The sequence below is a fragment of the Apteryx rowi genome, unplaced genomic scaffold (assembly GCF_003343035.1).
Source record: "Apteryx rowi isolate R43461 unplaced genomic scaffold, aptRow1 scaffold_50, whole genome shotgun sequence".
Lineage (NCBI taxonomy): Eukaryota > Metazoa > Chordata > Aves > Apterygiformes > Apterygidae > Apteryx > Apteryx rowi.
The window spans coordinates 3,345,423-3,372,382 of NW_020450761.1; the positions used below are offsets into that span (position 1 = coordinate 3,345,423).

A 26,960-nucleotide genomic window follows, 5' to 3' on the forward strand; every position below is an offset into this window, starting at 1 on the left:
CATCATACTATTCATATGAAGGCTTTAGTCCTGTTTTTCATCAGTGAAATCTGAATCATTTCATGTTCAAATTGGTGGGTAAAGTCACAGAGCAAACTAATGGAAGATTGGAAATGGAGTCTCCCTTGTGTTGCTTTAACCTCTCTGTGTATCATATTAATATCAAAACTTAAAACAGGCAGTTACCTATAAAACACTATAAAAAACTGTGAATACTAAATATTTTAAGTAGAAAATTACCATAAACAATGTGCATTGTCTTCTGAATCTGTCACATCTTTMAGTCACCAAGTGGTGAAAGCCCTGTCCCCAGCAAAGGTTTTTTCAGTTAGTTCTGGCACTGTGTGGGAGTTCCACTTTAGTCAGAACATAGGTAGCTTGTAGAGAAGTAGTTTAAAGAAAGTGCACTATACTGACTCTAAAGTGTCATCACAGTTGTTAACACAGTTGTTATGTCTTGATTTATTTTACTCATGACACCTCAAGGTGGAGTAACCTGAAGCACAGGACACCTGGGCTTTAGGAGCTGTGAGCTGTTAGTGTGGAGTAACTGCAACTCTAATATCGTCCTGCCCTTTTCCCTCCCTAGCCCACCATCCATGTCAAAGATTTCCCTTGACAGAAAGCCAGTGTTCTGGTGTTCTCTCAGCTTTATGTTGGACCGTAAAAGTATAGGGTTGCAGAGATCAGCATTACATCATATTTCTGTCATATATTATTTGAAGCCACTGAACAGCCACATGATTTGTGATAATGTTAAACTTACTGCCAAAGGCATGTTGTTTTGTGACTTGATAGCCTGTTTTGCTGCTGTACATTATTTCTCAGTAGCTGAATATTTTTCACCTGTGGGACTGTCAATTGACTTAAATACAGCACCAGAGCTTGATTGAATATATCCACCAAGTCATCTTGTAAGTAGAGGTTCTTAGTGAGTTGATCTAGTGTACATTTTAGAACAGAGACGAGTGGTGGAGTAGTCCCCTTCAAAAACTTTCCCTAGATAGTTTCATCAACCAAATGCACTATGAGCCCATTGACTATAACTCTGGCAGTGATGGATCTAGGAAACCCGCAGGTGCATCTAAGTAAGCAAAATCTGAAACATTCTGCCATCCAACCAGCCCTGGCATTGCTGGTTTTTATGGCACATCATATGAGAGTTGCGTGGCTTAGTTTTTGACCTGTGCAGTCCTTTCTCTACCAGAAGCTCACAATGGAGTAGTCTCACTATGTGTTTCCTTGCTAACTAAGGAAATACACTAGTGTATCTCTTTCAAGCAGGCCAAGTTGTGGTTGACTTCTCTGCCTGCTTCTTCTGACACAACAAGRTGATCTTTAGCACTTCAATGAGGGAAGGCAGGAAAGAAAAGAATGTCAGAAATACTCAAACACTGAAAATATTTTCATACCCAGGTGGTCTCACGTGTCTCTATCATACAGCCTGTTGTTCATGGCTCAATAGGCTGCTTGACTTTAACCTGTCTGCCCATCCGTTGTTCCCAAGGACAGCTGAATGTGCTTACCACCTCCTCAAAATAAGAGCAAAAATATAAGGGTCATCATTTGTAGTCTTCTTTGAAATGTATGTGTTCTGGTACATCATTTTGGGCACCACATTCACCAGGTTGCACATCTGGTGCTATTTTCAACTTTCTGTGTGTTAGGCAACAAAAACTGTGTGTTAGTTTGCAGAGTGGGCTGGTCTTCAAGCAAATCTGGAAGTTCAGCCCACTTCTTCTACCAGTGTCCTGCAGTGGCCGTAGTCCTGCTGCAGGGGAAGCTTTCTCAGCCACGCCAGACTTTTACAAACTTTTTCCTGATTAACCCCTTGGATAGCTCCCAGTAGAGGAGAAAGATCTGTAGGGGAAGTTCCCAACTCCTTCTCTGCTTGTCTCTTCTTATCCCAAGGGGACGTCCTGTAGACAGTCACTGCCATCTGCTCAGCTTCTTTAGGCCATACCCTCAAGGCAGTGCATCAGGCAGAGGCATGTCTTCTTGCTGATGACTGACTCAGTAGAACTTCAGGAGCTTTCTAGTTTTTACTGTGGGATGCTGTGACCCTTTCATACCTTTATTGTTTCTAAGTACTATGAAACTAAAGCTGTTAATAGTGTATGCATATATTTTTATCTATCTTTTTTTGAAGAAAGAAATTAAAATCTATTGTGTATACTTGCTTTTGGAGCCTTTCAGATTCTTTTCTTATTGTAGGTTGCACTAAGCATGAGTGGGTAATAGGTTTATTTCCTTAGAAGTTAGAAGTTCTTCACCTATTTCTGAGGATATAAACATTTTGTTTTTCTCATCTGCTAGAATTGTTTGAGTGTATCAGTATAGCAAAGACAAGTAAGTGAAGTACTAAATAAACGAGTGCTCAGTGGGGTTGCAAGACTTACTGTAAAACTATTGTAAATTAGTCCTTTCTGGAAAACTCAAGTGTCTATGCAGCAAGCTAAATGACTGTCTAGATGATATGTTATCAGGTTCAATATTGGGAACGGTGAAGCAATGTAGAATTGTAGGAAAATGGTAAACTTAAATACTTTACAGGGTGCTATGTTAATGGTTTAGAAAAGAATGAATCGAGTTTTGTGACATTATCTTCTGACTCTACAGCAGAGATCATTAAAAAGTTAGTAAGATGTTGTGATATGTAAAGATAAAGAATAGTTAATATCATATGCTATAGAAATCAATGGTTTGAGTTTATCAGTGTTTCTTTGAACTATTGATCATCCCATCTCAGAAAGGGCCATTGCAGATTTAGGAAGACCTCATGGAAAGAAAAAAATAGTTGTGGATCTAAATAAATACTTGTGAAAGGAGACTGAAGAACCTGGGATTTTTTATTTCACCAGAAAAGAAGTCTTTTTATTTAAAAATGCTGTGTTGGATAAGAGTCATATCCAGCATTATGATAGATATTACTAACAAATTTTGTACATGATGTAAAAATTCACATGTCAAATTATAAACCAGTGGCTGATTAGAAGGACTATTTCAGGTCAAAGCATAGATTAATCGTCTTCTGGCTTCTGTTTGGTTTCTGGGTTTCCGTTTGTTTACTGCTTTCATTTTTTCCCCTAAAGCATCCTGTGCTGGCATTATCAGAGGCAGGATACTTGAGTAAATGAACCACAGATCTGATCTGGGGCAACAGTTTCTACAGTGCTATTTATATGTTGTGTTTCTTAGAAAATCAGACCTTTCTTTTAAATAGACTTCAGTGGAGACTTAAAACTGGCTAAAAGCACATGATGGTTGGAGCATTCATTTTTATTTTTGCAAGAAAAGTGTGACAGTTTGCACATGGCACAGACAGGAATGAATGAAGTCATTTCTTCCTTTCCCCTCTATTCCTCTAGCTCTCTGAAATGAGGCTTTTAGTACCTGCCATATAATAGCTTTCCTCTTCCATACGAGTGCAGTGGCAGTCTGGTTTCCCACAGAAAGATTTTCTTAATGCCTTTTCACACTTTTCATGCTGTGGTATTCTTACAGTAGTTGATAGATGTTCTTATAAAGGGTAAATCATAGGAAATTATTTAGGGAATTCTAGCAGTAATTTAGGACAGCCATCATTAAATGTACCATGCATTTATTAATGAAGAATACTGGTAAATCAGTAGGTTCTTTAAGGCAGAATAGGAATGTGAAGTAAAAGATACTCTCTTTCCTACGTTCTTGACTTGCTTCAAGTCAATTATTTAGGTAGTGTTAGTCTCCATGATGATTATTGCTAGCATCTAAATATGCTGCTGTCTAAATATGTAAATGAGTATAAGTTTCATACATTTTGGTTAGTCTCTTTGAGCACAAATGTGAATATATTTATTTACATCTTAATACATATATCCTTCTAAAGTGTAAGATCTTAATAGTGAAAGGCGTTCTATATGGAAGATTCTTGCAAGAAGAGGTGTGGGATTTTGCAGATTACAACATGGGGTCTAAAGCCAAGATGAACTACTATCAAAATGCCCAAACTTCAGAAAATGCTAAGCGTGTATTTATTTATTTTTCCACCAAGTAGCACTTAAATGCATGCTTACCTTTTTAAGCATGCAGTTTAAGTTCCATTTGTTTTACTGAGACACTGGCATCTGCTTGCTTAAGTGTAAGAGTGTGTTCATAAAGAGACTCAGTCCATCAGTTGGGTACTTGTTTACCCTGTCTTTGGTAGTCTTGGTTGTTTGCTTAAAGTTAAGCATGTACATATGGGTTGGAAGCTCAAGGCTTTAAACATATTTACCCTCTGAAGATGAAGCTATTATTCTAAACCTGAAATATATAAATCATCCCACAAATCATCTGGAAAACATAGAAGTTCATTCAGTGCTCTTATTTAATATTTAATGGTAGTTTTCACACACATGGTCTTCTCTATATCATCACTTAACAGTGTGGATAAAGMAGTTCATATTTCATACAGCACAATTTATAGTCTCTGTTCCAAGAATAGAACTAAAAGCTAATGTGAAAACCTCAAGAAAGTGTATCATTCCTAACTGTATGAATTACTAGTGGCTGGCATATCTTTCACAGAGACATATTCAATATCACATAAATTATTTAGCAAATATGTAATCATATGAGTGTATCTGCATTACTATATTAAATGAAAGAATCTATTAATGTCAGTGATATGGGTATAACAGATTTTTAAAATAATATATAAGCCACGCCATATAAAAGCCTCTGATCTCTGAGGTGATGTGTGTAAACATGGGCCAATCGTACCTTAGTGTTTTATCATTTCCATCATTTACTGAGTAACAATGTTGTTAAGGATGCTTTTGTCTATCACAAAGTGCACAGTTTAAAATATATAAAACGTACACATAGCTCAGATGAAATGGCTGCAGAAATACATGAATATCCTGTCATTTTAACAGGGTGATGTGAATGTTCCATTAATGCAGGAGGAGGCTTTTTGCATTTATTTTTTTTTTTCTTCTGAAGGAAATATTTTTGAAAGGGCGCATAATTAACAACATTGGCATTTAAATAGTTCCTGTCTAACATTTGAAGATTCTGGAGCTGAATCAAACTTAATGGAGAGGATCAGATTAGTCTAGAGCCAGGATCCTACTTTTTGTGGAGAGAAGAAAAACATTATATAACGCGCATTAGTATTTAACAGTACTTGCAACATACTTCTGTAATTACAGTAAGGAATGCAACCGAGCTAGTATAGGCCATTTACTTCATAATGGCCCTATCAATATTTTCTGAGTGCAGCAAAATTGTCAGGTGACCCTGCATTTGTGAGAGTGGCATTTTATACCTGCAGTTTTCTCCTGTTGCTGATGTTATTATGGAAGAACATTTTGCATATCTGTGAAACTTTGTTTTGRTTTGTTTTAACTTTTCCTGTGGCACCCGAGACAGCCATGGTGAGCTTACCATAGCAGCTCTCTCACTGGTTATCACTCTGTCTCTCCAGGGCACTCCCTGCCTCCCTTGCTTTGCTCCCCTGCTCCCCCCACCTTTCACTGTTCTTCCCTGTRTTCTTTCCACTCCTCTCTTTTCTCTGATTGCTTTTTCTTCCCTCTTGGTCAACATGGCTCTTCATCCGGTTTACCTGGCTAGTTCTGCTCTCTTTCTATCCCTTTTCTTACTCTTTTGCCTGGTCATCTTTTCTGTCTCTTTCACTGATTCAGCAGGATGCTGGAGATCTGGACTCAACTCCCATTTCTGCCCTAGCCTTGCTCTCTGAGCAGTTACATGGGCCTGGATACATTGTGCAGTAAGTGAAGCACCTATGTAGAGAGACGTGTGTAACAGGAGGCAATTTAGCGCTCCAAAGTTCTTCCCACCACCTCTCTTAAGCTTCTTGTGTGGCTAAAGGGGTATGACAGCAGCTGTGGAAATGCTCGGGTTGCCAAGGCTCTTGTGGAGTCTCTGTGCAGGGAGGAAGGGTCAGAGGTGGTGAATGGGAAGACAAAGATTTTGCTAGTTTCCCTCTCCATCTGGTAATCCAAAGCTTTTTCTTTCTTTAATCAACTTGGGAGCAAAGAGGACATGCCATACTGTCCTTTGACCATTTTTCTCCTCCTTTTGTGCTGAGCCATGTGTAGCTTTGCAACAGGTGGTGACATGTGCTGCAGTTTTGAAGAATAGACTTGTCTGGAGGCTGCATCAGCTGTATAACAGGCCTCTGTAATGTACCTTAATAGCTTTAAAAGTTTTCTCTGGCCTTTGCGCTTTATTCAAGTCATAATTCATAGCTCTATAGCTTTCTTTTGGACTGAATTATAGCTCCCAGTCATTACATGAATGTGAAATAGAACTTTTTTTCCTAAAAAGAAGTTATTCTTTTGAACATATCTGTTAAATATATGTCCCAATGCTCTTTAAAAAGTTTTTGCCTGTACTTTTGTGGCTGATTTATGGATTATGACTTTTTAAAGCAAAAGTAATTTTCTGTGCTATTGCTGGGTACTTTGTATTAAAGTAATGGAGTAGTCAGCATGGCTTCACCAAGGGGAAATCATGCCTAACCAATCTGATAGCCTTCTATGATGGAATGACTGGCTGGGTAGATGAGGGGAGAGCAGTGGATGTTGTCTACCTAGACTTCAGCAAGGCTTTTGACACTGTCTCCCATAGCATCCTCATAGACAAGCTCAGGAAGTGTGGGTTAGATGAGTGGACAGTGAGGTGGATTGAGAACTGGCTGAATGGCAGAGCTCAGAGAGTTGTGATCAGCGGTGCAGAGTCTAGTTGGAGGCCTGTAGCTAGCGGTGTCCCCCAGGGGTCAGTACTGGGTCCAGTCTTGTTCAACTTCTTCATCAATGACCTGGATGAAGGCACAGAGCGCACCCTCAGCAAGTTTGCTGATGATACAAAACTGGGAGGAGTGGCGGATACACCAGAGGGCTGTGCTGCCATTCAAAGAGACTTGGACAGGCTGGAGAGGTGGGCAGAGAGGAACCTCATGAAGTTCAACAAAGGGAAGTGCAGGGTCCTGCACCTGGGGAGGAATAACCCCAGKCACCAGTACAGGTTGGGGGTTGACCTGCTGGAAAGCAGCTCTGCGGAGAAGGACCTGGGAGTGCTGGTGGACACCAAGTTAAGCATGAGGCAGCAATGTGCCCTTGTGGCCAAGAAGGCAATGGTATCCTGGGGTGCATCAGGAAGAGTGTTGCCAGCAGGTGGAGGGAGGTGATTCTCCCCCTCTACTCAGCCCTGGTGAGGCCACATCTGGAGTACTGCGTCCAGTTCTGGGCTCCCCAGTACAAGAGGGATGTGGCACTACTGGAGCAAGTCCAGCGAAGGGCCACAAAGATGATTAGGGGACTGGAGCATCTCTCTTATGAGAAAAGGCTGTGAGAGCTKGGCCTGTTTAGCTTGGAGAAGAGAAGGCTGAGAGGAGATCTTATCAACGTGTACAAGTATCTGAAGGGAGGGTGTAAAGAGGATGGGACCAGACTCTTTTCAGTGGTGCCCAGTGACAGGACGCGAGGCAATGGGCACAAACTGAAACACAGACAATTCCATCTGAACATGAGGAAAAACTTTTTCACTGTGAGGGTGACAGAGCACTGGAACAGGTTGCCCAGAGAGGTKGTGGAGTCTCCTTCTCTGGAGATATTCAAAACGCGCCTGGATGCAATCCTGTGCAATGTGCTCTAGGTGACCCTGCTTGAGCAGGGGGGTTGGACTAGATGATCTCCAGAGGTCCCTTCCAACCTCAGTGATTCTGTGATTCTGTAATGGCAGTGTGACAAGAACTCCCAAGAGCAAAGAATATTGGTTTTTTGCATTTTAAGTATTCGTTGTAAGTTAATGTGAATGCTGTGCTACAGCTGTGGGACAAGAATCTTTTATTCAGTTGAAAGAAAAAAAACAACAGGCAAACACTGGACAGATTTCATTTAAAAAAGAAAGAACTGTTCGTTAATTGTAACAAAAAAGCTAACCACTTCATTGGAGTTAATGTTTAAAGATGCTGAGCCTCAGGGTTTCAGAATACAAATGAGTTACCATGGTTTACACTGGCACCCAGAAATGAAGTAATGCCCTCTTCTTCATGGCTGTTGTGCTTGTGCCTGTACTTATCCTATGCTTATCTGCTTTATTTACACACGTGCTGAGGCCCCATCATGCTCCTCTTTGGGTGTAAATGGGCCTTATACTGCTGGAAGAGTGTAGAAGAAGCTAGAGGGCAGATGATGTTTGAACAGATCAGGCTAACAAGGGTGCAGTGAATTCCTTTTCTAAGGGATTTTTTTTCTTCTCTTGTTTTCAGTACTGCTTTGTATCCTGAAGACCTGAGTTAACATCCCATCCAACTCAAGTGGGCTGTTGCTCTGTGTATTAGTGCAAATTCTTCCCCTCCTCCTAATGTGTATGCTTTTAGTACTCTGAAATGTCTCCCTGTCAACAGCCATCTCTCCCTCACTCTGTCCCAGTTTGTTCCTTTATCTGTGGGTGAGATGGGCTCCTGCAGTTGTTGTGTGAATAGTGGGATTGAAGCGGGACGTAAAGCCCCTTGAAAGCTGGTAAGAGGCATGGTTTGTTCTGCGTTAGGGCAGAGGAGGTGATTGTGTGAGATGTAGCTTCCTTCTTAGACAGGCGACAAGTATCGTAAGTTCAATCAGTTGTGTTATTTCATCCAAGTTTAGTTAGAGGGAAGGAGCATTGCAGGTTTCTTCCCAGTTTATGTGCGTCTTAGAAGCCTGCTTCAAACACATTTGAGGAACAGCAATTGGGAGTGAAGTGAGCAGGCTTCTCTCTCATTCTTCTCCTACCTTTGCACACAAACACCAAGCTGTAGTAAACTCTGCGCTGCAGGGTGAAGAGCAAAATTAAGAGCGGGTATGAGCACGCCAGACTTCTCAGCACATCCGTATTCCATCTGCGTTACTGGCTGTTAGCCAAAGTGCTGCTTGGGCTAATAGCATTCAAACTCTCCATAGCAAGAGCTAAATTAGGATTATTTGCAAAGGATCCAGTTGTAGTGTACTTGTCCTCACCTTTGCCTTTTCCTTTCAGAAAGCATTAACAGGAGCTTGGAAAAGGCTGTTTATTTGGAGAAGCTGTTTGTTTCCATCTGTTTTTCATGACAACAGGAAAGATGCAGTAAATCCTAAAGGCTTGATGACCACGGTACACTTTCAGACCCCAGCTGCTCCTGGAAAAAAATCATTGAGGGCAGGATGCATCTTGCCTACCTCCCACTGTGTGAGGCTTAATTTAATCTGGGTTTCTAGGCTCCAGCAATCAAGGATAGAGAAGTGTGTCTGGAGATGCCCACTCTCTCAGTTGATGGTGAAATTAGAAACTGAGCTTAGACTAGACACCTGAAGTTTGGGTGCATTAAGTATGATGTGATGATGCAATTCCTGCCTTGAATTATGACATTATCAGTTCCATTTTAAAGAGAGTTGTTTTATTCTGAGGGATTTCTTTGGAGAGCTAGAATCCAGCTCTAGGAACTCAGTGATAAGGTTTGCTCCCCCATACTGTTTTAATCAGTATAGCTCCACTGTCTACTGTGAAGGCCCATTGTAGATCCTCAGTGGGCTTTGTAGGGCTATTCTAAAGAGCTATTTCAAATTCAGAGACTTTGGATAGGGTGAGGCAAGCTCTTACTACATTTTATAAATTTTTTTCTGCTGGACAGTGAAAGACTCTTGGCATTTTAGTTGACTCCATTTGACTCTCCTTGATGTGGGATTAATTTTAACTGGAAACCAATAAACTATACGGTGAGTTTACATGTGCACATTTTGGAGTGTATAGCAATAGATAAAAAGAAAATATTCTCGGTGGAAAYTGTATCACATGTTCCTTGCTGTCTTTCTACCTGCCAGTTTAGCAGTAATGTGGAATCTTCTGTCCTCTCTTTGGAGTGCCAGACTGTTTGAAAGTGGTTGTTTCCTGGGACTTAATGCCCCAAGAATTATGTTCATACTGTATTTAAAAGTTTAACCTCATCTTTCAACAGAGTTTAGTTGAGCTAGCCATGCATTTATTTTGAATCTGCTCTTTTTTTTTTTTTTTAAATACACGGAGAGTTTCACCAGCATGCCATATGCATTTCAACTGATCCATGTCGTAATCCTCTCAAATCAGGATGATTAAAGAATTATTTACTTTTTTATGTAGAAAGCTCTTTGTGCAAGATTTAAATATGCCACTTTTTCAAAAAAATCCAGTAGACTGCAAGCTGGCATTTCAGATTTTGTGACATATTAGGCGTGCTATTAATGTTATGATTGGATTCATGTTGCACTAGTAGAAACATAAATAATATTGAATATATTATGTATAACAGTAGCTACAACTGGAAATGTGGGGTTTTAGACCTTAGATTAGTGTAGCTGTATCATTAGAATTTGGGCTTATAAAAGTGATGCCAAAACCATGTTAAGTTTTCATCATCTCAGTTTAAGGTTAAAAAAAATAGTATTTTTTGTTTTGCACCTACTCTGTGAATAGTACAGGAGGAAGTTGAACAGGAAAATAGAAAATTCAGAAACTTAATAGAAAATTCCTGTAAGGGAGCACCTTGACTTTTACAGCCTATTCCATTCAAATATAGTAGTTTAACTGTGATCACGTTGATAGTAAAGTAGCCCCCCACCCCCTCAAACAAGGAAACAAGTCCTAGAAATACTAGAATGTGAAGTCTGAATTCTGGCTATGAATTGGAGAAGTACTATATTGGAGATGGGCTGAGCCAGTCCACAGTATTTCAGATCTAATTTTGAGTATCACGAGGCCTTAGAAGTTAGGAATCATTTCAATTTCCTGGTATTACCATTGGCTAAATAAGAAAAGAAAGGGGCAATACGTAATTAAAAGGAAAACTGCACAGACCATCAGGTATGGCAGCTGTTCCTGGTATCATGCTCTGAATTGCTTTCAATGAAATTGTGAATTTGCCAAAGAGTATAAATCTGAACTGCAGAATATCAGCTGTGCATTCTGAGCTGAAAGTGTTACTTTTCATGTTTTCCTGCTGACAACTTTTAGGATTAAAAAAATATTTGTAGTTAAAACATGGAAGTATAGACCAGATCACTGCTGTGCTATCAATGCAGGTGGAAACTGTGCTAARGAGAGATCCTCTTGTTCCTTATTTGCAGAGATTTTATAGGATTTAGAGGTTTATTCCTTTCATGATAGGAGATACAACTGCAGTCTATAATAAGAATGCGAACCCTTGTTGCTGTGAGAGTTTATCACAGTGCCAAATCACCATAGTCAGCATATACTAAAACCAATGGGAAACTAAGATGATTTTAAACCTTGCGGCTTCTTTCTCTAAGCACATTGTGAGTTTCTTTGGGTTTGACTTTTTGTTACACTAATACATTTCAAAACATAAAGAGGGCRAACAGTACTTGACAGAAGTCATGTTGCTTGCTTCAGTGCAGGATCGAGCGTAAGTGCTCTGATGCTCCATTTGGAAGGAGTGGAACAGGGCAGAGCAGGACAGACGTTCCAGGGCTGCCCATTTGCTTTGTGGCAGTTTGGCATGAGGACTAAGTTGCACAAGGCACAGCAGAGACCCACGAGAACACTGCGCTTGGAACGGACATGGAATCAAAAAAGATCAAGGCTCAACAGGAGTTGCTTTATTAATTCAGATAGGCAAGGTCTTAATGATCTGTCATTTAAATAAATTAGACACATTAAAAACAATAAATGAGGTGAACGATCAAAGTGGGGGAAGGGAGATAAAGCATTATCATATACTTTTTTTTTTTTTTTTGAGCCTTTTATATAAGGAGATGACTAAGCTCTTGCAGCTGACTGAGGCGGCTTTTTTTTGCTCTAACACTACCAGATTTCCTATCAATAGAGGAGACTGCTTCATACAAGGTTATCCTCTAGAAGCACCTTTTGCAGTTTCTGTTGAGGTAGTCTGATGTCAGCAGTCTGTAATGTTGGGAAATCCTATTAGAAATTCAGTATGTTCTGAAGAGAGGAACTAACTGTTTAGAAACTTGAGACCACATTAGTATCAGGTGAAAAAAATACATGTTTTCTTATTGTTTCTACAAATTTCGTATGTATATTACTACCAGTTTCTTTTTAATTTCGTCACTTTTTGGTGACAAAAGTCACAGACACACACTCAAACCTGTCACCAAAGCAGTGGCTTCTCATTGGAAATGGGCCTTGCACAACAATGATACTTTGAAATAAAATAATAATAAAAAAAAGAAAAGAAAAGAAAATCATGTTGTAGACAGACATAAATGCATGTCCTCCTTATCCCTCTTAGCAATCTATTCAATTTAATGAGCCACAGATTTTTTACATTTTGTTTTTAATTTGATTTAACATTTTTATGAGGTAGCCTCTGTGGTAAATCACATTAATTTTTTTTTATAGTCACATTTACTTTCTTGCTTACATGCAGAGCTTGCAGTTAATAAATGCATCTGATTTCCATAAAATATTCAGGGCAGGCCATTATTACAATGATTTTTTTTATCCCTACTGCTAAACTTCAATCAGTTTCAAATTCGAAATGCATTAAATGACTTTGTATAATGTTGTAATTTCTGCTGCAATAAATGTTTTATAGTTAATGCTGTTTAGGAAAGTAGCTTATACCAGAGCCATTAATTGCTTTGCTTAATTATTTACAATATATAGATTTCTTACCAGTTATTTCAATGTATAACTCATTTACTATTTATTAAAGTCATATATTTTTCTTATTTATCAAAGTGAACCAAAGTATTTCAGTGAGGATAAGCTGAAATACTGAATGGCATCAGACAGAAAATGGTCTTTGTGCTTTTTTTTTTTTTTTTGGAGGTTTGCTCAAAGTTATACATGCACTGATTCATGGCTTCTTTCGCTAGGTATTGAATTGAGTGACTGCACAGTATGGTGAACATCTGGATATTTAGAGAATAGATAATGTGTTTTCAGGTGAAATGTTGTTAGTCAAARTGTTTGGGCATTTATAATTTTGCCATTGCTGATTTATTAAATCTGTTCTGTACCTATTAGGGAATTAGTTGGCAACATAAAACATCTAGAAAATTTGTCTGAATGGTCAGTGGAGGACTCTCCTTTACACAAATGATTTCTTAGGTGCCACAAAGCCAGCATAGCTAGCATGCATAAGGGGACACGGCAGAGTAGGTAACAGAGAAGATGAAGATCCTTGGCTACTAGAGTTTGTAGCTGCAAGAAGCATAATTTAGAGCAGTCTGACATTGTCTTAAATTACATTGGTTTTATTTTTTCATTGATTACAATGTCACGGAGGTGGAAAGGTAATGGAGGAATACCATCCTCTCTTTTCTTATCTTCACTGAAACCAGCTCAGGACTGAGACACTTATTTTTATGAAATACCTCTGGCCAAGTAGAAAACTGAACCTGACTCTCTGTGCCTTTATCCTACCAAAAAATAATACTGATATCCTCTGGACCTGATTTCCAAAGAGCTAACCCTTCTGAAAGCATCTTCCCTCATGTTATTTCACCACAGTTTTCTACTGAAAATGTTCCCTTGTTCTTACTATTTGTGCAGTTCCAGCATTGCTGTCTGTGAAGGTTAGCCAAACACTGGGCACCAGTGTTTCAACAGCCGTATTAGCTGACTGTTTAGGGCAGGTAGAGTTGGTTCACTGCATTTTTTTAAAACACTAGATACCTCTCTCTGGTAAAGCTGTTAACCTGTTCCATGTGTTTTTTCACAGTAACCTGCTCGAGGCTTTTGGGAATTGAGAGCTTGGAGTAATCTGGAGTCTCTTCAGATTTCATAGGTCTTTCTGTGCGATTATGGAGCTGGAGAAGAGCTGATGCAGAGCAAAGCTCTTGAGGAAGCTCCATAGGAAAGCACTTGCAGTTACTTTTTTTTTTTTTTAATTCCTTCAGCCTGAAGCCAAAGAATGCTGTAGGAATTCTTTTCCCAGACTGTAAAGTCTCCATCCAGAATCCTACTAAATGTTGTTCATTAAAAACAAGAAAAATATTCAAGAAATCAAGAAAAATATTTGTCTGAAACAGCATTTTTTTTCATTGCTGCTTTTTGCTGCACCTCTGATCACAAACTAATTATGTAGAACATCTGAACTCACAAATTCAATTTTAAGTAGGTACTTACTTAGAAATGCCATTTCATTTCTCGGGCTTTCCTGAAGGAAAGATCCTCTCAGCAGCTTAAACTGACATGAGTACCTGTTGGTTTATTGTTTCCTCTCCTCGCATTCATCCAAGCATCTACTCTTCTGCTGCCTGTGACCTCCTTTCTGTATTTAGTCTTCCTGCCAGTCCACTGCGCTCTGTTTCTTCCCTTAATTTCCACCAGTGTGTTTCCTCGTCTTCCTCTTTGCTCCTGTACAGTTCCTCATTCCATCCTTTTTATGCCTCCTCACATTATTCTGCCCTCATCATCTCCCTCTGTGTCCATATCCTCTGTTTATCCTCTTTCCAGTTGCCTGCTCCTCTTGAGCTCCTTTCTCCACTTGTGATCTGTTCCCTCCTCATCTGTGGGTCCTTCTCATTCTCCCCCTTGCCTGAGCTACTGAACATGGCTCTGCTTTAAAATAATCAGAAATAATTGGAGAGGACATCTGTGTTTGCTAGAGGTGACCTTATTTCTCTCTGCATAGGGTATAAAGAGACAATGGTGATTTTTAGCTCAAGGCAGACAGCTTTCAGACAATGACTGGCAAAATCCAAAAAATTCCCGTCTCTTCTGGTTGTCTGGACACCTTGGAAAAATGTCCTCACATAAGATCAGGAGCCTCTCAGTAATATTTTGCTTGGCCTGTTGACTGAAGCAGCACTTCATGTGGGAGGGTGAACTGAGAACCTACCTGGAAATAAATCCTCTGATGTATGTTTTCCAGCAAACAAAGCTGTAGGGAGACATTTTGGAGCTCAAGGTGCCCTTGAATCCTTTGCTGTCATCGTCTTTTACTCAACCTGGAGGAAATGGGTGGAGAAGACAACAGTTTGACTGTAAGGCTTGGAGCCTAATATTTTCCTTTCTTACCCCCTTTTGGAGCTCTTCAGCCCCAACGTTACTATGACCCTGTCTATGGCCACCTCCATGTTTGAATTTGCAATCAGTTTGAGACACAGAAAAGTCAGTATTTGTTCTTGTATGAGGAGCATGTTTAATCTACAGTATTTTATGAACCATTTGAGGTAGATGTAAACGTTCCATCTAATGGAAGTGCTGGGAATTCTCTTTTCAGTAAGGTACCGTACTTATTTCTAACTTTAGTAGAGATTGCAATATAAGTCTATAACAGTATAGAATGATGACTTACAAAAATGTTATTTCATGCAATTTATTGAGGTTTCTAAAATGCCTTGTTGTTTTTTCCTCCCTTAGAGACATGTATAGAAATTGACTAATGATTTAGAGACAGAGATGTGAAATATTGCATCAATAAAGATTTTTGTGCTTTTTTTTTTCTAAACCGAAAAGCATTTATGAAATATTACCTATAAAATATGTAGCAAAAATACCCAACATAACACATTTGCTTGGGAGGAGCCAAGTACCTCACTCGCAGCATTGATAATAGTGATTAAGGTGGCCTCCAAACTTCTGCTGAGAAGATCTTGACATAGAATTACATAAGCAAGGAGTATGTTGGCCTATCACTCAGCCTCCCTTCTCTAGATATTTGTAAATTAGCATGCAAAAATCGTAAATATGTCTTCTATCTAAAATAGATAGCAGCAACACTAATAGTTTTTTACTTTTTTGCTATTTTCTTAATATATTTTTAAATCAAGTTAAATTTTTGTACATAATTTTGAACCTTTTGTGTTTCTTTTCACTTTTGGAACCAAAAGACAAGAAGGATACATGTCCTAATGTAAGCCTAACTTAATTCCTTGGCATTTCCTTTGGAATTTTGGATTTGTTTCTGTGTTATCTTATGACTTTGCCATTTTTCAGATAGTGTCATTTTTTTCTTCACCTGTTCTGTCACATTTCAGACTTAAGTGTTTTTCTGCCTTCCCTGAATATTAATGGTACTTGTGTTTTGGGCATTTGTCTTCGATGCTTTCATGTTTGCAAAGAGGTAAATAATTCATTTCTCTTTTCTTGTTGATTTTCTTATTTCTTTAAATAATTTTTCCTTTTCCTTTTCTAACAATAAATCTTTTATTGCATCTCTGAGGAACGAACTAACGATCTCTTCTGTCGTGTGCATTTGAAATATGTTATTCTCTTAATGACTTGTTTTCTGGAGAGAACATTGCTGTTCTGAAAATGGGATGATTTCCCACTTTGCCTGAAGACACTGTCCCTGAAGTATTTGGAGACTTTTGTGCTCATTACCCCTTCCCGTTGCAGCCTGCCATGTAGTTTCAACATCTTTCTACTCTATGGAAGGGCGGAAATGCTACTTCACTTTAGAGTGCTTTCCATATAAGACACGCAATAAATGGCAGTATCCTTGAGAGATACTGGATCTCTTTCCATTTATGACCAGCTTTCCGAGCACACACCTGTTAGAAAATTCTTGGGGGAAATCTCATGGGGATTTCAATTTTTGCATATCGAAACCCCCCTGTTAGTAGGTTCTTAGGTACAGTCTTTTGAATGGGAATGTCATTTGCATGATCCAGTTAGAAACTTATTGTCTTCTCCCCTCCTCCCACACTACTGGTTTTATGATTAAGATTTGTGAAARTTTTCTTTTTTTCATTAAAAAAACACTCTCCTTGTGTTGAGTTCAGTTGTTGGATTATTCAGCATAGCCCTGAGGCTGATCTGCCCTTTTAAGGTGGTTTAAAACTGGCAATCCTCAACTCTTGGGATGAATTTTGTAGATTTGGCCTCCTGGCCATGTTCATCTCTTGCCCTGCCTGAGAGGAACCTGATGAATTACCTGTGCACCAAAGTCCTTTTATCTCCGGAGGCCAGACAATCCCTGTTTTGGTTGGAAGACCTGGGGATCTTGAAGATAAGGATGCTATTACAGACTCTACAGGGAATAGTGGTGGTATTAAATGCATTTCTCTCAGATGAAGATTGACTTTTTATAGTTCAGTGAGCCAAGGAATCTAGTACAAGCCACTGAGGTTGTTTTCTCAAGCTACTTAAGGGAAGGCCTTGAATTAAGAGAATCATCATGGTGGTGTTTTCAAGAAACACTTTGAATTTTCCTCTCAGAATATGGTTGTGATCTAAATCTCAGTCTCGTATTTATGATAAGCAGCAGCAACGATAATATCAGATAAGAGAAACAGAACCTTCTGTTCTTTAAAGTAGTACACTTGACAAGTGAGCTGAACCTGCGGACCTTATCTCCTGGAGAAGTTGAAGCAAATATTTTTTTCTGTTTTACTTCAAAATTATGAGGCAGTTTTTGTGTTACTGTGCTCTGAAAAATGAGAAATATGAAGTTCATTGGTTACTTGAGAAAACAGAAGAAGCATCTTCAGATGCATTCTGCTGCCACTGTGGACTGTTCCCTGTTCTTACTGCTGAATTTGTCAAGAAAGCCATCTCAGCCTAGGGGGTCCTTAATGAGACCACATTCAAAGGTCAAAGGTTTACTGTATTGCCAGCAAATACTAGATGTCTTTTCGTTGGCTCCAGTGAGACATAATCCAACAGACACACTATATTTAATAATCCAAAGGGAAATGAGAAAAGAAAATGACTATTTCCATGCTACATTTGAAGATAGGATCTTTTTCAAAAAGCACCAAGATGTTTAGGACAAGAATCCAACCAGTGGTCCTAAGAACCCTGTGGCATTTTTCAACATTGGCACTTTCAGAGGACAAGTACTGTAGATCTTTTGGTGAAAGTTTCCAGCAGGACCAATTCCCAGCTACTTAAGCTGCTATATCCATCAGAAAATCTCTTGCCTAAGCTGCAGTTGGCAGTGCCAGTCAGGAATATCACTGTAAAGTTCCTTAGGCTTCCACATTTCTGCCTCTTCATTTCAAACTGTGAAATGACTTTCACTTCCTAGTGCTTTTGTCACTGGCCTGGTAGTAGACATCTATGGCCATCTAGATGAGTGTGGCACCTTCCCCTCTGGATAACCATTTTCAGTGGCAGGATATCCCTCAGAACTTTGATTCCAGGATAAACCTCATCCTTGTTTCTCATAGTGATGAGAAAGTAACTGGAAAACAAACTTTCAGACTAGTCAACACCGTAACTTTTTATGCAGATGGATTCAAGATTTCTGTAAGTCTCTTTTGTTACTTGTTCTTATCTGTGATTTGTCCACCTTCCCAATGGTTCTGTGAGTGGTTGCATGTTTCACAAGGCTGTCAACTTTATTTGTGTCAAGCATTGGAGATCAGTTTGCATGTTCAGTTGATATTAACAAGTTCACATCCTTTTATGAAGAATTAAGAGGCAGTCCAAGACAGCGCAAATGAATTTTCCTCTTTCATATTGTAGTTGCTCATTACGTTGGATGTGAACACAATGGCATAGGACCATATGTCTTTCCTAAATAGATGGGGAGGGAGGGAGATGATTTAGACTAAACCTCTGTGTTTTTAATTTCTGGGCTCCTTTCTGTTGGGGGCGGGGAGGGGAGAGAGGAATGTCTGTCACTTGGAAGTTGGTTGTTTTCTGTATCTACCTGTCTTCATTTTCCTAGTTTGTTAATACCAAAAGACCTGTATTAGAAACTGCCAAGACCCCTAGACATTACTTACACTTGAAAAAAAAGTTACTCAGACCAAATGTTGGTATAAAATCTTTGCAAAATTTAGTATCGTTTGAGCCATTAACCTTGTTAGCTAAAACTGTTCTTTACAGTCCTGAGTATGTGCTTTTTTTAATGCAGATATGGAGTTTCTGCTATAATTCCACTTGCATATGCCCAAGTGTGGGGAATAGAATTTATCCCAACTGTCTTTGTTCATCTTCTACTCCTGTCCTGCTTCACCATGTTTGGTTTTGATTCAGGGCTTCAGATTTTTGCTAGTCGTGAAAGTGTTATGCTAATTTCAAGAGGATACAGTCATTGACTATAGATATAGAAGTAGTATGTTATTGTTGTAATGTATAAAGTTCAGATTCACTCSTGACCTTTCCTAGAACTGAGAGAACTTCAGGTCTTTGTTCATTTTCTCTGTGTATCTCCTTTCCCTTCCCCAAATAATATAGTGTATAGGCATTTGTAATTAAAAAAGGAAAGGAAAACAAACTGAGAATAGTGGGAGACTGAAAATTTCATTAGAAGTATTGTATGGGGAATGGTGTGTCACCTCTGAAACCTGCTCTCAGAAACAAAATTGAGTGCAGTTCAATAGTTGTACCACATAGTGTCACAATTTGACTTCACTTCCTACCACTCTGCATCTTTTCCCATTGTAGATGAAGGTATTTACAAAGCTGGAGAAAAGCGGTCTGAAATGTGGGGAGCAGCTGAAGTGCAGGAAGATGAAGATACTCGTGTAGAAGTTCCACTGGACCAGGTAATGATCGAGCTTTAAATAAATGACTTTTTTTTTTTTTGGACCACAGGTTTCATGTGTTGTTTTTCTTTCTCCAGTTTCTTTCATGAGCACAGCATAATTCTGTGGGGATGATTGTAACTGTTCACAGATAGAGCTCTGTTTATAGGAGCTTTAGAACATCTTCCCTTTTCTGTCAATCTGTCAGATACCAGTTACATTGTCATCATACATCACCTTCATAACTGGTCTGAGGGCTCTGACAGGGCCTCAGAGAATCAGGACTCCCTAACAAATAGATCCACCTGAATCACAGTCCCTTTATGCTGGTGGAGCAGTGTGAAAGGACTACGGCACAGAATCAACATCAGAATTCCAGCAGTCCTGAACCACAAACAGGCACGGATTTATCTGTGKTTTTTTTTGTTTTGTTTTTTTGTTTTTAAATCAAGCTGCCAGCACTGTCTCATATTTGAACAACAAGGTATTTAGTTGGCCAACTTTTTCATCATAACACCATGTGCAGTAAATGGGTTTTGATGTATTATAGACTTTCATCTAGTTTAGGATTTTTCCCCCTTTGTTTTATTTTGTATTGTTTTATTAAATAAAATCTTGTGAACTGATAATCCAGGAAATAGGTAAGTTAAAGTTTATTCCGATGAAGTGGTGAGTAGAGCTGTTTAAATTTATCTTTTTTTTCTGCTAGTGAATTGCTTACAAGCCAGTCCTCTTTCGTCCTGCATGTTTGTAGGAATTTGACAACATGCTCAGCTTTGTGTCCAGCCCACAGTTGCGTTGTGCTTTTGGTCTCTGGTTGATAATGGCTTGGGATCAGCCACTTAGGTCATGGGATATTTCTGATCCATGAAGTAGTGTAAAGAATAACAATTTACTTGATCAGTTGGTCAGGCTAAAAATCATCCCAGTGACATAAGGGTTTCTCAGGCATTTTTATGACTTGCTGGTGGTCATTTCGGTGCTTAATATGAGATTATAAACATATGGAAGGGAAGTGAGTTAAAAATATTTATTTGAAAAACATCTTAACCATCCAGGGCAACACAGTGGGGTACGAGCAATACAGGAGATTTCAGGAGTGTTTTGGAGAAGACAATTTTTTGAGGTAGGTTCGAGGGTAGATGATTAGGGGAGGTGTTCTGCTAGATTTCCTACGGATGAATAAAGAGGAACTGGTTTGGGATGTGATAGTCAGTGGCAGCCTTAGTTACAGTAGCCACAAGAAGATAAAGTTAAAGGTCCTGAAGGAAGTAAGGAAGACAAATAGCAAAATAAAAATGCTGGAGTTCAGGAGAGTGGACTTTCGCTTGTTCAGGGAACTGGCAGGCAGGATCCTGTGTGAGGCTGACCTGAAGGGCAGAGGAGTACAGGAGAGCTGGTTGGTCTCCAAGGACAGCTTCCTCAGAGCACAAGAACAGTCTATCCCAGTGTGCAAGAAAACAAGCAGGCACAGAAGGAGGCCAGATTGACTGAACAGAGAACTCCTGCTTGAGCTCATACTGAGAAAGGAAAGGTATGGGAGGTAGAAGTGGGGACAGACTGCTAGTAAGCAATACAGAAACACTGCCTGGGCATGTAGGGATGATATTGGGAAGGACAAAGCTTGCCTGGAAATGGAAACTGATGCTTGTGATTGGGACCAACCAGCAAATATTCACCAAGGGCAAATCGTACTTGACCAACCTGTTTGCCTCTGTGATGAAATAACTGGCTCCGTGGATGAAAGGAGAGCAGTTATTGTCATTTATCTTGCTTTCAACTTGGACCCCCATAATTTATTTGTAGGAAAAATTGGAAGACAGGTAGTAGATATGGGGAAGGACATATCCTTAGAGAAGGTATAGACTGGATTGGTGGACTACAAGGAGGGTGAAAAACTATCTGGTTTGGTGGGACTCAAAGGGTCTATGATTTGAAATCTAATGGCAGCTATTTATGAATGGTGGTCCTCAGGGTTTGATGCTGAGCCTGATACTCTTTAGCATGTTCATCAGTGGTGTGGATGATGGCATGGGATGCACCCTCATCCAGGTCAAAAGTGATTCCAAACTGTCCTTGTCAGTTGATGTGCTGGAGAGCAGGGCATCAGAGGGATTACAACAACTTGAAGGAGTGGGATGAAGTGAACTTTATAAAGTTTAACGAACACAAACGCRAAGTCCTGCACCCGGGCTAGAATAACTGTGCATTGGTACAGGCTTGGAGCTGGCAGACTAGGGAGCAGCTCTGCAGAAAAGGTCCTGGAGTTCCTGGTGGCTAACAAGATAAAAATGAATCAGCAGTGCACCCTTTTGGTGATGATGATTGATCACATACAGGGCTGCATTAGCAAGAGCATAGCCAACACATCAAGGGAAGTGATTATCTACCTCGACATGGTACCCATGAGGTTACATCTGGATTATTTTGACCAGTTTTGAGCCTCTTCCAGTACAAGAGGGGTATTTACAAACAAGAGAGAGTCCAGCACAACAMCACACTAAAATGTTTAGGGTGCAAGAGCATATTACACACAAGAAACAGCTTGGGGAACTGGGTTTGTTGAACCTTGAAGGCTAAACAAGGGAAGGCAACTTCTCAACTTCTCTCAACTTCTTCTCTCAACTACATATGGAGTTAAAGGGAAGACGGAGCCAACCATTTCTCTGAGTTGTACAGAGAAAGGATGAGGCAGTGGTCATAAGCAGCAGCAAGGGAAGTTTGATTGGGTATAAGGAAAAACATTTTCACAGTGAGAGTTGTAAGGATTGTCTTGCCCAGAGAAGATGTGGAATCTCCATCCTTGGTGATTTTTAAAACTAAATTGGACAAGGCAACCTCTTTGAAGTTAGTCTTGCTTTCAGCAGGGCGGTGGGCTGGATGATCTCTAGAAGTCTCTGCCAGCATAAATTTTTCTGTAGTTCTGTATTTGTTGATCTCAGATTTTCTTCAGTCCTATAATCAACTTTTTTTGGTAAGATTTTCTGGCTTTTGTGCTTACTATTTTTTGTTGTTGTTGTTTAAATTCATTTCAATCAGGTAAAAGAATAGTAGACATATATACAAACTGTGTCTCCAGGCTTAAAGAGAAATGCCTGAGGAGAAATTGGACAGAGGTTTTACAGCCTTATGCTGTGTTGTAATTTCTGCTTGTGTGTTACCAATCTGTGCTTTAATGAAGACACATGTGATATTGCCACTGTAGCTAGTTCAAAGAATGGTACCATATCAGTCTGGAAAAAAAAGTCTGGATCTCTGCATTTGCTTTATTTTAGGCTGCTGTTTCTAAATGGAGTCATTCTCAGTGAATGATTGTTTTTAATGGGAAGGAGATGTTGCTCAGCTATTCTGCAGACATTGTTTTTGAAGACTCATGATCCAAGTGATTGAAAGATGCAAGAGCATGACTGATCCTGGTCCCTGGTACAAGGAGTTCTGTTGCTGTGTCATTTCATAGCGAGTACCTGCCCCAGCCTTAGAGCACTCTGTGCTAAACACCATCAACCCCAGCAGCCCTGTTAATTGCGGTTGAGGTGGTGTGATAGGGTGTGTTGCTTTGTACTGATAGTACTGATGTTGGGGAAGAACATATCTCCTGTCGTCTTAATCTTTGTTTCTTATGACATCCTGAAGTATATCCTGTCCAGGTCTTGGCTGTGTAATAATCAATTTGTGAGATGATTGGCCTGTCTGTAGGTGTGTAAAGAATTCCTCTGGGTAGTGTAAAGCATTTGACAGCATAAATTGGGTTGTCAAGTCTGTTTTTATGTTGACTGTAATGCTTATGAAATCCAAGAACCCTAGAGACAGGAGTCTTACCTCTCCACAGAGATGCTACAGCGCAGGCAACGGGTCTGGCCATTGCACTGGCAGTCTTGCCAGTTTGCTTCAGCTTGACTGCTGGTGATTGTCATTAGGGAGAGGAGAACAATGAATTCTTCACTGCCAATTCTGTACTTGGCAGACATAGCTGGGTTTGTCGATACAGTTGCCAGTGAGCATCACTTGTGCTGGTAGGCTTGCAACATTAGGATCTTGCTTGATACGACTAAGCTCATTTACACAGGCCCTTGTATCTTCTTCAGATAGAAATGCTTTTCAGGTGCTCCCAATTTGGACAGGGAACTGTGTCGCCTCTGGTAGCACGTGTGTGTGTGTGTGTGCACATGTACCAAACATTCATACTATTCATAATCTTCTGATTTTCATATTTCCAGGAAAGCAAAACAAAGCACCAAAATGTTTTCTTCCCACTCTTTATTGAGAACTCAAACTATGGTTTATTTCTGAGTTTTAGAACTACATGTATAGTTCCTACACAATCTGGTAAGAAGCCAGGTCCTTCTGAGTAGCACCATGTACGCTTTATTCCAAAATAATTGAGGCTACTCAGACCTTGGAAACATTTAGCATTTTGCAGGTACAGGTTCTTATTAATGGCAGTTTTAGATAGTTTAAAATTCTGTGATGTAAAGCTTTGTAGCTTGTTCTTAGCTGAACTCAGTTGGTGTTCCAGAAACATGGAACAGGACAGCCAGCCAGTGCTTGGCTATCTTGCATAATACATAAATATTTGCGTGCCAGCTTTCGCTAGAACGCTGAGACTTCTGATACGCTATCATCATTTTCGTCAGTCACATAAGTGAGGTGGTAAAGCTAGAGCTTAGTCTTTTKTTGTTGTTGTTGTTAATGAGCCTTCTCTGTCTTACCATTTGAAGTACACAGTTGAACAAATGCCAGATTAGCCATTAACTAAACAGTGTAGTACTGGCTAGACATCCGCTTATGTCCTATTCTGTAAAAATGCTGTCTGCCAGCTGAGAACACATTGAAAGAACAGGATTTGCTTTACTCCAGACTAGCTGACAGTTGTAATTGAACATCAAGAAGGAAAAATCAGTGTTTTGCCTAAAACCAAACCGGACCCTCTGTTCTGTATTCTGTACCAAGACTTCAGGTTCCAAATACAGAATGGATATTTTCTTCTTTTGACATGCAGGCTTACTCCAGGTTGGCTGTTTACATCACTGTGTCAACATCAATGGGAACTGATGACAGACTATGAAATCAATTGTACACATAGCTGGGGGAACAATGCAGTTTTATTCTGGAAGGTATTTGCAGTTCTTGGTAGGAGGGAGTGAAGCAGTAGAAATTTCGTATTTGAAATGCTAACTAAATGTGTTTCTTGAGTCCGCTGTTAATAATGTAGATATGTTCCAGGTAACTTTTCTAAGATATAAAAATTGTTGGCTAGTAAAGCTTTCATAATAAACAACTACTATTTCTTCAATTTTATTTAAGTTCTGGAGACGAATAAGCATGAGAATTATGAGATATGAAGTTGCTCAGTTCATGGTCCCTAGAAGGAATTCAGATGTGTTACTGTGCAAGCCTGCTTTGCCATGGGAATATAGTACTGGCTATTAAGATATAAGTGATAGAGAATGCATCTGAATTATTTTGTTTTCCTTTAGACCCATCATCCCCATCGTCCCTTTCTCTTTCTGTGTTTATTTATAAAGATTACTGGAAGTTAAATTTGTCTAATGGGCCCTGATTTTGGGGGCTGTTGTGGATGGTCACACTCCTGGTTCTTTCACTAGCCATTTACTTTCCATTATTCCAGACATGTCCACTGATTAATGCAGTCCTGATGCCACTCATTATTCTCCATTTCCTGGGCTGTGATGTGATGTGAAATTGTGTAGCTCCCTTAGGTGCCCTCTGTGTAGCTGGAGTGTATCAGCAGCAGCAGCAAATTTGCACCTTTCATTTGCAATTTTCATTATGAAGTATACATTTTGCTTTAGAGACCCAAGATTCACCTCAGTGAACTGAACAAGATGTTTATCTTCCCTATTGCTGGAGGCAAAATGTTTACGTCTGCATTGATTCAACATTAAAACAGGCTGGCTGCTCAAAGAGACATTCCTTGATTATAAAGGCTAGAACTCTCCATGAGCAAACATTTTGCATTACATCAGTAAGAATTTCGAAATTGCATTTGGAAAGAATACATGCAAGATTTTTTATGCTCAAATTTTGCTACAAGTGATGCAACTGTAATTAAAATCTTCCTGATGTTGAGTGCTGATCAAGCCACCAGATGAAAAGATTTTTTTCCTGCATGTTTTTCTTTCAGCTGTATTGATTTACGCTTAATTTTTTGTTGCTTATCTGTGTATGAGATAGGACAACCTACTCTGATTTGTTATCTGCAGTTTAGAATAAAAACAGAGACAGAGATCTTCCCTAGATTTCTGCATTAGATGTGTGTGATTTCTACAGCTATAGCAGCACGGTCTGATCCTGTCTTTATAGATCTGTATGGCCAACTGTTAGAAGGTCTAGATTCTCCAGCATGAAGACTGCAAACACAGTTCTATTGTAAAATTTGTCTGGATACCACTTTGAAAAAAGCTCCCTCTCCCACATACACCTTTCTTGAAAAACCTCTAGCAACCCTAAAGCAGACACTTTATCAAATTGTGAAACTTTTAGGATATTTTTCATTCACTGTAGAAGACTTTTTTTTCCCTCTGGAGAAAAGAAATCTTTTATGTATGTCTGCAACCTCAGCATGGCGTCTTTTGAAATGCTTACTAGCTTTCTCGTGTGTCATTGTCTACAAGGGTGCTCAACAGATCATAGTGCATCGTAAAGTGTGAAGTTTGGGGTCAATTGTCATGTACACACAGAAAATGCTGTTATTGAAAAAATAGACACAATTTTCTGTCAGTGAAATAGGTGGAGAAAAATGTTGTTGACTTGAGTACATCTTAGAAAATTAAGAATCTGATCAAATGTTTCCTTCTCTGTTATGGCCTTGTGATTAGAGAAGGGATTATGCGCATTTCCAGTTACCACACATTGTAACTGAGGAATGGAGTTTGAAAGCCTGTTCTTTTCTACAGTTTCAAATCATACCACTTCCCTTCATTTTGGGTAGAGTTCTAGGTGCTATGATCTTATGGAAAATCAGACTCTGTGGACGCAGGTGCTACATTTGTTGTAAAAATGCATCAAACTCRTAAAGAGGTTGGAGTTTAAAGTTGTTTTGTTGTGGGGATAAAGACATTTTTTGCCTTCAGGAAAAGTACTGCATTTACTATGTGGGAAATGTAAGCCTCAAGAACACTTAACTATTCATTTCCTTGTTTTTAAGTGCTTGGGTTTTGTAAATGATGTGGAAGATAAATGTGCTGCTGTCACTTAGCAACCCTATCTGGTTCGGGAACAAAATGTTTTGCTATTGGAAACTGTGCAGTACAGCTGCAAAGCATTCTTGACTGGGTGGTAGCAGGGGCAGCTTGGTTTTTAAGATGATTGGTGCAATCAAAGTTAAGTATTCCTGATATTGTATTTGTGAGATGTATTTGTGAGATGTATTTGTGCCAATATGTGTGACCATTAAGATTTTGTTGTCTGCCTCATTGTTTGTCTGTTGTGACCCTTATTTAAGTAAACATTTCCAAATGGTCTCAGTAAAGTAAAATTATGTTTTACATTAATGGTATAAAATAATTTCCGCCTTAAATGATTTGTGATATTGCACTTTTCAATATTCTA

General features: G+C 39.3%; 1 protein-coding gene across 1 annotated transcript in view; it reads left to right on the forward strand.

The window, feature by feature from the left end:
• The window catches only part of DCDC2 (doublecortin domain containing 2), a 69,355-nt gene that overhangs the window by 36,071 nt on the left and 6,324 nt on the right, over positions 1–26,960 (forward strand). The window contains exon 8 of the mRNA XM_026079808.1: positions 19,309–19,409. Within this exon, the coding sequence (XP_025935593.1) occupies positions 19,309–19,409 (101 nt within the window). The remainder of the gene's footprint in view (positions 1–19,308; positions 19,410–26,960) is intronic.